Source organism: Silurus meridionalis, chromosome 6 (assembly GCF_014805685.1).
Source record: "Silurus meridionalis isolate SWU-2019-XX chromosome 6, ASM1480568v1, whole genome shotgun sequence".
In the NCBI taxonomy this organism is placed as follows: domain Eukaryota; kingdom Metazoa; phylum Chordata; class Actinopteri; order Siluriformes; family Siluridae; genus Silurus; species Silurus meridionalis.
In genome coordinates this window covers 13,346,024-13,357,684 of record NC_060889.1, presented here as the reverse complement: position 1 = coordinate 13,357,684, position 11,661 = coordinate 13,346,024, and the positions used below count along the sequence as shown (strand labels likewise).

General features: G+C 36.9%; 1 protein-coding gene across 1 annotated transcript; it reads right to left on the bottom strand.

Moving 5' to 3' along the window:
- Positions 1 to 2,927: 2,927 nt before the first annotated feature.
- On the bottom strand, positions 2,928 to 5,036 carry LOC124387464 (DNA damage-inducible transcript 4-like protein). The gene is made up of 3 exons (XM_046851854.1): positions 4,904 to 5,036; positions 4,598 to 4,730; positions 2,928 to 4,129 (listed from the first exon to the last, which is right to left on the bottom strand). The coding sequence occupies exons 2-3, from the start codon at positions 4,722 to 4,724 to the stop codon at positions 3,633 to 3,635; spliced, it is 624 nt and encodes a 207-aa protein (XP_046707810.1). The 5' UTR covers positions 4,725 to 4,730; positions 4,904 to 5,036; the 3' UTR covers positions 2,928 to 3,632.
- Between the last annotated feature and the right edge of the window lie 6,625 nt (positions 5,037 to 11,661).

Below are 11,661 nucleotides of genomic sequence, written 5' to 3'. Positions count from 1 at the left end.
TACAGGATTTCACATCAAAGTTAAATCTCAGAATCTTAAAATAATGGGTGTAGATAATGAATGCATTTGCCATCTGGAAAGATAATTGTACAAGTATCGTGATCTTGTTTAATATAATCAGACAGAAGACGAAGGCCCACAGTTTTAATCCCAGGTCACAGGAACTGACACACTTTCACAAGCTCAAAGCTCAAAGTCAACATTGTGTAATAGCTAGAGACTTTAAAGCAGTGAATGGGTAATGTTAAAAGGCAAAGAGATATTTCACTACAAAATAATACACAGCTCTTCACACTCACTTATGCATGTATATGTATGTACGTTTGTTTTTGCATGGTCCTTGCACTTGCATTAATTGATTCATATTAAATAACTACTTTTTTGCTAGAGAGTACAAATCATTTCTGATAGTTCATCTGAATAAACAAGTCTGATAACTATATGTAAAATCCTGGTGACAGTCACAATGAAGAACTCAATCTGTGCAGAAGAGAGGACATGCAATACCATGGACAGATTGAAGTAGAAATCATGGAACCTTGTTACATTTAAAATATGGTTTGGGAACAATAAAAGGTTGCCTTCATTACATTATAAGACTGCATCATTCACAGTATTAGTGCTTCTTTGTGACTTGTACGCCGTCTGTGGCTTTATGTTCTTCCTAAATTTATAATGAGCACTTGTTTTGGTAAATAGGTGAAAACATACAGTCCTCTGCACCTATCCTATTCAGGCATACATGTTTCTCTTGTAAAGCCTCAAGAAAATTTTCCAGTTTCTTACTAGGAAGCTTTGTTTAGTTGCTCATTGTCTTCAAACCTGATTGCTGCAACTTGCATCTTGCAGGATGTCAATGATTGTGTCCTCTCTGTAGGACTGCTTTAACTGTCCCAATAGGATTTAAAACCCCTGTGGCTAGCTTTTGAAAGAATGGACCATCTCCATTCATTGAAATGTAAATGCTTGGATTGTATTTTGCTTCACTTTTAAGAATGAGAAAAAAAAAACAGCCTACCAAGTGAATAATGAATGTAAATGTAAATCTGTAATTAAATAGTGAAAATGTTTTTAATGGCCTACTTTGCTGCTGTTTACACTTCCTTAGTCATCAGCTTGATCATCAATGGTAACAGAACCCAAATGCAAATTTGACATCTAGACAAACAGATTTTGAATGGCTGTGAAACAAATAAGATGTATGAATGTATTACTTTTACAGGAATATCTTCATCTTTGCTGAGACAAACAGCACATTTTTTCTTGTAGTGTCTAAAGCTGCAAGGCCACATAGAGCACTGTAATCAACATTTCAGGCACGTGCACACACACACACACACACACACACACACACACACACACACACACACACACACACACACACATACATACAAATTCCATGTTGAATGTGTGCTACAAATAAGTCAGAAAAATGCCCCACAGTGTTGTCAGAAAAAAATGAAATTGTAAAATGTCACAAAGTACTGCTAAAGAATAATGAAAAATAAAGATAAAAAAAAAAAAGACAATACTGAAAAATAGCTTTTAGTCCAAATAATAGAATGTGTTGATATAATGATCAGTATGTTTATACTCTACTGCTGGACAGATTACACCAAATATTCTTAGGAATAAACTTGAATGTAGTAATAGAAGCTGAATAGTAGTAGTAACTTGGTAGTTATTTGACCTCCTGCTACATCACTTTATACACAGAGGCTTGAACTAATGTTACAATGTTTACTGCACAATTTACATCCATAACAGTATAAGTGTGGGTAAACTCAATTTAATAACATTTTCCAGGAGTAAAATGTTTCTATTTTCACATTGCATTGCTTTCAGTTCAATATAAATTTTGATGAAGCAGAACAAGTGATGGGTTTATTTTATTCCAAACACCATGCTGTTGTGATGCTATTTTAAAGTATTAGTATATAAAATCTATATTATGGTATAAAACCATTTAAGATGTGAAAGATATCGAAGAATATATACAGTACAGACCAAAAGTTTGGACACACCTTCTCATTCAAAGAGTTTTCTTTATTTTCATGACTATGAAAATTGTAGATTCACACTGAAGGCATCAAAACTATGAATTAACACGTGGAATTATATATGGAATTATATACATAACAAAAAAGTGTGAAACAACTGAAAAATGTCATATTCTAGGTTCTTCAAAGTAGCCACCTTTTGCTTTGATTACTGCTTTGCACACTCTTGGCATTCTCTTGATGAGCATCAAGAGGTAGTCACCTGAAATGGTCTTCCAACAGTCTTGAAGGAGTTCCCCGAGAGATGCTTGGCACTTGTTGGCCCTTTTGCCTTCACTCTGCGGTCCAGCTCACCCCTAAACCATCTCGATTAGGTTCAGGTCCGGTGACTGTAGAGGCCAGGTCATCTGGCGCAGCACCCCATCACTCTCCTTCTTGGTCAAATAGCCCTTGATGCCTTCAGTGTGACTCTACAATTTTCATAGTCATGGAAATAAAGAAAACTCTTTGAATGAGAAGGTGTGTCCAAACTTTTGGTCTGTACTGTGTATATATATATATATATATATATATATATATATATATATATATATATATATATATATATATATATATATATCTCTATCTCCTTGTATATAGAATAGAACATATTTTTTATTTAACATCCATACAGGTAGCAGTAATCTGTGGCATTGATTAGGCTTCCCAGAGGCATTTTCTATTATTTGTGTAAATAGAATTAATTTTAATCATAAACAGTACACATAGCAATTTATCCTCCCATAATTATGTAGCAGAAATGCATTTATCAGAATGTATGTGGTTGAAGATATAAACGTATAAATACTTAAAACATAAGTTTCATCAATCAAGACCAGCAGCACTGAAACTCATCGACTTGAAAATGAAATGAAGCAAACCAGGAGATGTATTCAAAATAGTTTATTGTCAAATAGACAAGAATTTCCACTTCCTGTAATAGGAACCTTTTAAAAATACATCCAGTTATCAGAACAGCACTGCAAAGGTGATAGAAAAGACAGAACATGGGGGGAAAAGCTTTCAGTCAAGCACTAAACAGGCACTTGACCAGACAAGCTTCCTAGAAAAGTAAAAAAAAAAAATCTTTTAAACAATTGTAGGACATTGAAAAGATTTTTACACTTACACTAAGCATTAATGCTTTCAGCAACATGTTTTTACAAGCAGATACTCTGCAGAAAGCACAATACTTTTAGAAACATGTCCCTCGCCCACACATTTGATATGAAGCCGTGCAAGTCCCTTTTTTAATATATTCCAAGGTGTCGGTTGCATTCTAGTGAGAATCAGCACGCATTAATGGCACAAATATTTGTGCACCAAGAAATAACTGTAAATAAGAATTACAGAAAGCACAAATATGGGCACAACATCCTATTACAAGACAATAAACTCTACCAACATATCAAATGGCTCACTGTGTTGATCCACCTCCCCAAAACAGAACATACAGCGAAACTACTAAACTAGTTTACATTATAGTAAAAAAAAAGTGCAGGGGGAAAAAAAGAGCCGTTCAAAAGGCAGCCCTGTACATTCATATCCTGAAGTGTTGAAGTGCATTAAACCGTTAAACCCCAGGCCAGTGGCTCAGCACTCCTCGACTACGGTACCAGCCGCCGACGAGTAGAGCTTCTTCTTGACAAGCCGGAAGCCGGGGCAAAGCTTCAGCGTGCGACGTGAAAAGCATGTACCAATACGCAGGAAGTCCCGCAAGTTCAACCAGCTGCTTCCATCTTGTTTGAAGACTAGAGTTAGCTCGAAGGTAGGCACCATGCTGGCATCGCAAACCAACCTTTCGAGCTTTGCACAACGCCGCTGTTTACGCTGCTCCTCCAGCTCGAGGCGAACATCCAGCACGCAGCCACGTAACCCACAGGGTTCACCTGCCGCAAGCCGCAATACGTCTCTTGCCACCCTCCTGGTCAGCGTCTCCGGCACCAACACTTTTGTGCAATGAAGAGTGTTGGTCTTCGCCCGTGCCAAGCAGCCCTCGAGCAGTCGCACCAGCTGCTGGCATGCCCACTCCTCACAAGCCTCAGCACTCAGGTATGGCTCAGCCAGGCAGCGCTCCCAGAAGTCCAGTTCTAAACAATACATGAGGATAAAAATCATGTGACCATCATAAGAAGTGGCACCAGACTAAGGCTTGTTTACTGTAGACCAAAATAAATAAATCAATCAGCCACGTTTTGACTAAATTACGGCCCAATAATATGCAAGTGCTGCCATTTTCATCAGACAGTAGTGGAAACAGTGAAAAGAGGATCTTTATAATATACCAGCACAACGCTCGCCTTATTTACTTTGCTTCAGTTCACACCTACACGAGAAAGGACTTTTGTGTGTGTGCATGTCAGAGTGACAAAGGAGCTGTGCTGCCTCAACACCATGACTTCATCCTGCGCATGACGTCACTGCAGCCTGCCTCTGCCCTGCAGCTCTGCATCCACAGCGCAGTAAACATGCACTTGAGCTATCACCTGATATCTACATCGGATAATAATGTCATCAATACTGGTGCGAATGCAAAAACAATGCGAAATCATTCTTACCGTTGTCAATGCATGCATGATCGTATCCTCGGTCAACAAAATCCGAGATGAACTCAGAGCTTTTGTTCTTCTGTGTGCTAGTTGCAACCATTGTGGAAATCCCTTTAGATGCGTTTCTTGGCCTCATAAAGTGCTGCAAAAGAAAAAGAGCGAAAAATAAGAAATCATTTGTCTGCAAAACAAATTGGAGCAACTTCGAGGAAAAAAAAAGTTGCAGCTCTGAACCACAACCTACCGTTTATGTCACTTATTAAAGCCTGTCAGATAACAACAATAAAAATACTTAAAGCAGGTAAAACTACTCACCGTTATAAAATAAGTTAAAATATATTATTCAGCAAAGTCTTCATAGAAATACTTTAATCTCTCTCACACACGCTAATGAAACACACACCAAAAACCAAACATTCACACCAAATGAAAAACCGACACCGCCTCCACCAGTATTTATAAGTTACCGAGGACAACGACCACAATCCGTCCACCAATCAGAGCAAAGGGTTGAATTCCAGCGACAGTAGTTAGGCCAGCAGTTAGGCTCGTGCTCTAGTCGGGTGATATGATTGGCCAGTGTCCATGCCGCTAACCAATCACTGTACGGAGTTTCTTGTTGCTATACCTCCAGTAGGTAGGTCTGTTTTTTTCCCGGATGCTGCACTAAAAATGTTGTGAGGCCAGTTTTCTTTCTGTGAAAGGAAAAAAATAAATAAAATTTTATATATATAAATATAGACACACACACACACACACACACACACACACACACACACACACACACACAGATATCTATCTATCTATCTATCTATCTATCTATCTATCTATCTATCTATCTATCTATCTATCTATCTATATATATAATATTACTCCTTCTGACCATACACTTCAAGTGATGTTTTTCTGTGGTTTTTCACGGTATGCAAAACATAAACATATTTAGTTTAAAACATGCATGTTTGGGCTCTTTGTGCTAAAGAAACAGAACAATGTTTAAATTATATAGTGTGTTGAATTTTATAAGTCTAGGGACAATTACTACTGTATAACTTTTACATTAATGGCATTTTGGCAGACAATCTTATCAAGACCGATTTACATTTTGTCATTTTATACAACTGAGTAGGTGAGGATTAAGAGCCTTGCTCTAGGACCCAGCAGTGGCATCTTATTGGTGCTGGGCTAACCACTTCCCATGGCATGACATGGGGTATAACATTTGTTGTACTGCTTAAAAGGTGGAGAAGATTAACTGCAATCACATGCAAAACTGTTTCCCAACTGCAAACGTTATGTGCAATGGAGAAACACCATGGGTGCTCCCCTATTATATTTCAATCTGTCACACATGAGGTACCTTAACTGCTGGCAGTTGCCCTGATAATCAATTAATAAAAAAAAAAGGAAATACAATAAATATACCATAATTATTGCATCATGGTGTCTGGTCAAATGTGGCCTGACTTTAGGCACAAAGGAAGTTTTATGCAAAGCTCCAGAATTGTGGTCATTCTTATTTTTATCCTTGCGGTATTTGTACCATAGTTCAGTTGCGATTACGTCTTGGCAGGTAGCCGATTTAATGGCAATACTAACTGTGTTCAGCACTTACACTTCTGTAATATCAACAGATTATTTACTTCCACAGCTGTTTTATTTATTACAGAACACTACTTAGTGCATAGTGTACTGTTTGAAAGAAAACCATTAAAGCTTGTTTTTTTTATGCATTTTTTGTTGTTGCCAACATCCATGAGACTCTTCTGCACTCTTCAGCAGACCCCAAAGTAAAAAGATTCTTTACAGAGTAGCTTGTAAGAGCATTTGTTTTGTTTTTTTCACAACAAAAGGGTGAAATCCCTAAATCCAACCAACTTTTGAACACTGCACTGTATGGCATCCGAAACCATTTTGTATTCAGTCTATGTTTCTGAGGCAAACAAATAATAGTAATAGTGTTTTTCAGTGGTTTTTGACACAATGGCTCTCAGTGGCAGAAGTCCATTGGTAAAGAACCTCAGAATGAGGACAGCCAAGATGTAACCAACAGGTAAACCGACAAATTGTTGGAAATGCACATACAGCACACTGCTGATACAGGTATACTTATGCAGCACAGAAGTTAGAGGAGGTGTTAAGTAACCACACAGAGCAAAACAAGCTCATTATACCATGCTGTCAATGCCTGTTTTCTCCATGCAATATGACCCTGCCGGCTTAATATCTTTGACGCATACATGCACACACACACACACACACACACACACACACACACACACACACACACACACACATATATATACCCAGAGCCAAGGGTAATGGAATCCAACAGGTCACATGGCTTGAACAAGATACTGGTAAGAAAACAGTCACGTATTTTCCTGCATGAAGCATCTCCAAGAAGTATACAAGCAACACAGTTGACCTTTCTGAATGGAGACAGCGAGATGGATATACAAGGCAGCCTTTAAAATACTATATCAGGGGATGTCTGAAAGTGGCAGGGACATTTCCCTTTTTCAACTATGAGTGCTTTAATCTTTCTGTAAGAACATTTCTCTCCATGTTAGGAGTAAACAAGGATACTTTATTGATAATGTTCTATCCTGATTAAGAAAACGAATGATACACAAAGCCGTATGATTAATGGCCTTATTTTATGTCAGTGCTGCATGTCTTTAATTTGGCCCTACAATGCTTAAAGAGCCACAGCCTTTAATCTGACCATCATTATAGACTACATCCAGGGTTTAAGTTCTACTGTGATTTTAATCTTTAAGAAGGATAAGCAGGTCAATTAATTCCTCTGTAGAACTGAGGATTAATAAATGTCGTGAATATGGATTTAAAGACATACATCAGAACAAACCACCTTTTATCAGTAATTCTGATATACTTGTTCTTTTTTCACATTATTCTTATTCCAATTGTTACACACATTTTTCTTAGGACATGTTTTAGATCACGTCTTCTATAATAAGAATTCATATGTGAACACCAGTTTGTATTACTGTACCAGTTGTTTGTGCATGGTTTTTATTCCCTCCTCCACACAGGCATATGGTAATGATGAGGTTTAGTCCAGTGGCGTGATGAGGAGAAGACCAGTGAGGTGGGTTGAGCCTGTTTGAGTGTTTTCGTTTTCATGCTTACTTGGTCCGAGATCACTGCCTTGTGTAGAATGGGCTGTTTTGTTCTCTGGTTGTTTTTCCTCCTTCATTAAATGCAATGACTCATCTGCTTCCATCATATGCAGCCACTTCAGTTTTCTTAGAAAACTTTTAAGTGTTTCCATATCAAGCAAATGGACCGAAAGACGATTTTCCCTTCATGTGAAGTGTGATTATTAGCATTAGCAACATCTTTACATGTATATACAAATCAGGAGGCTATACGGTGAAAGATACCAAACCAGTACTGTTTGCTACATACAGTTGGAGACAATAAGGTTTATTAGGAGAAATAAATGATTTCATGCTGTTTTTTTATTTTTATTATTATGATTTTTTAATGAACTTTAAGCATTCTATAAATTTTTTTTATTACATTTAAAATGCATTATGTCTAGAAATATGCTTAAGTAGAAATTATAGTATATTACCTGATTTGTTGCTAAATGTTTGTCTGATAAAGCTAAACAAGCCATTATTAGACTCCTCTAAAACCTTTGCACACTATAGGTTATATGATTATGGTGATGCAAATTCGCCGAACTGTCTTCACAGGAGAGGAACTGAGAACCTGTTTTGGCAGTGACAAACCATGGCAGCTGTTAGTGATTATCAGCAACTTTCACAGCACAAACCAGAGTTCTTGTGTTGGCTGACCCTGAGCCTGTCCTGTTATTCAGTTGGTCTGTAGATCTTATTACAGTAGAAGTGAAAATGGTTTCAGGTAAAATCTCTGTAGCCAATGGGTTATGGAAAACAGAGCAGCAAAGATCTTGAAGAGAGCTTAATGAGACATGCAGAGCAAGCTTTTAGAGTTATTAACTGATAAAATCATTATTATATTATGTTAATATAATTCTAATATTATAATGTATTTTTTTCTGTAAGCTGTCCCTCCTCCATTAATAAGCAAAATGCTTATAGAGAGAGCATGGGGTAGCACGGTTCCTGCTCCAGTTGGCCTCCCCAATAGGAGATTGTTAAGGTCCCAATTTTGGTGTAATAATAATTTTATGGAGCTATGGAAACGTGAGCATGCTGCTCCATGAATGCACAAAAACTGTATGCAAAGCAACATTGGTAAACATATATATATATATATATATATATATATATATATATATATATATATATATATATATATGTCGATATGTATATTTATATATATATATATATATGTCAAATAGCAGCCATTATTAAAAACTTGTTTGTCACACCAAATATATATATATATATATATATATATATATATATATATATATATATATATATATATATATAAAACCCAGGTACATCTATTTACTGTCCAGAGATGTCTGGACAGAAATGGTCTTCAAGCCATACCTTCAACATTGAAACAGAGCTAAGCGACTTATCTATGCATGAAACATAGGAACTGGGGTGCAGTTAATTGGTAGCAGAGACTCTAGACGGATGAGTCAAACTCTGAAATTTTTGTCTGTAGCAGAAAAAAGGTTGTTTGGTGAAGAGCTGAAAAGTGGTACAATAATGAGTGTCTGCAGGCAACTGTAAAGCACAGTGGAGATTCCTGCAAGTTTGTGGCTGCATTTCTGCAATTGAAGTTGGAGATTTGGTCAGGATTAATGGTGTACTTAATGTTGAGAAATACAGGGCGGTATCTAATTGGGCACAAATTTATTCTGCAGCATGACAACAACCCATATATACAGCTAATGACATTAAGATCTATCTTCAAGAGAGATTACAACAGTAAGTAATAGTTTTGGCACCCACAGAGTTCTGATCTCAATGTCATCAAGTCTGTCTGGGATTGCATGAAGAGACAGAAGTATATGAGGTCCTCCAAGATGTTTGGAAAAACCTACCTGCCGAGTTCCTTCAAAAACTGTTTTTAGGAGTGCAAGTGTACCTTATTGAAGCTGTTTTGCAGGCAAATAGTGGTCACACCAATTATAATTTTAATTTGGATTTCTCTTCCATTCATTTACTTTATATTTTGTCGAATTTTTGATTATTTTCTACATTGTCAACTTATAGAAAACATTTAAACTATGAAGGAACACACATAGAAGTATGTAGTAAACAAAAACAATTCAAACTATTTTGAAGGAGTTCCCAGAGGTGTGGAGTGCGTGTTGTTCGCGTTTCCTTCACTCTCTGGTCCGACTCATCCCAAACCATCTCAACTGGATTTTGATTGGGTGATTGTGGGGGCCAGATCATCTGATGCAGCACCCATCACTTTCCTTTCTGAACAAATAGCTTTTACATAACCTAGAGGTTTGTTTGGGGTCATTGTCCTGTTAGAAAACAAATTATGGTCTCACTAAGTACAAACCACATGGGATGGCATGTCACTACAGAATGCTGTAGTAGCCACAGTGGTTAAGTGTGCCCTCAATTTTGACTAAATCACCAACAGTGTCACCATCAAAGCACCTGCACAAATTCATACTTCCTCCTCCATGTTTCAATGTTACGAACAAAAACACAGTGATTAGAACCACAAATTTCAGATTTGGACTCATCAGACCAAAGGAGAGTTTTCCACTGATCTAATGTCCATGGTTGTTAGATGTCTGCCGCTTGAACTCCGAGAAGTATTTATGTAAATCTGTGGTTTCTAAAGCTGGTAATTTTAATAAACATATTGTCTGCAACAGAGGTAGCTCTTGGTCTTCCTTTTCTGTGCTAGTCTTTATAAAAGCCTGTATTATCATTGTGATTAATGGTTTTGGAGGCTTGGGAACACATTTGAAGTTCTTGAGATTTTTTGGACTGACTGACCTTTATTTGTTAAAGCAATAATGGACTGTCTTTTTTCTTTACTTCTTTACTGAGTGTTTCTTACCATAATATGGATTTGTACAGTAGTTGTAGTAGTACTAACAGGGTGATTGACTCAGTACTCACCCTTTCCTCTGCACAAGACAACTAATAGTCTAAAGCACATTAGGCAGGCAAGAAATGTCACAAAATAACATTTGACAAAGCACACCTTTAAACTGAAAACAATTCCAGGTGAAGATTCTGTCATCAAAGCTAACATTAGCTAAAATATAAAACATATTGTACGTTGTTTAACAATTTTTTTGTTTATTACATAACACACACATTTAGCATATTTATTTAGCCCATATATATATATAGTACAGATCAAAAGTTTGGACACACCTTCTCATTTAAAGAGTTTTCTTTATTTGAAAAATTGTACTTTGAAAATTTGAAAAACTATGAAAATTGTAGAGTCACACTGAAGGCATCAAGGGCTATTTGACCAAGAAGGAGAGTGATGGGGTGCTGCGCCGATGACTTGGCCTCCACAGTCACCGGACCTGAACCTAATCGAAATGGTTTAGGGGTGAGCTGGACCGCAGAGTGAAGGCAAAAGGGCCAACAAGTGCCAAGCATCTTTTGGGAACTCCTACAAGACTGTTGGAAGACAATTTCAGGTGACTACCTCTTGAAGCTCATCAAGAGAATGCCAAGAGTGTGCAAAGCAGTAAACAAAGCAAAAGGTGGCTACTTTGAAGAACCTAGAATATGACATTTTTCAGTTGTTTCACACTTTTTTGTTATGTATATAATTCCATATATAATTCCACATGTGTTAATTCATAGTTTTGATGCCTTCAGTGTGAAATTACAATTTTCATAGTCATGAAAATAATGAAAACTCTTTGAATGAGCAGGTGTGTCCAAACTTTTGGTCTGTACTGTATATATGGCTACAGTAAATGAGTGATAAGATGTGGCACAAATAATTGTATTAATCTGCAGGTCGCAAACATTGCCACTGCACAAAGTTTAAGAACATTTTAAAAACAGAAGAATGATAACATGAAGGTGTGTCAAATATAATGCATTTTAAATGTCCACAAATTGATATTTACAAATGTTCTACAAGTACAACAAAAA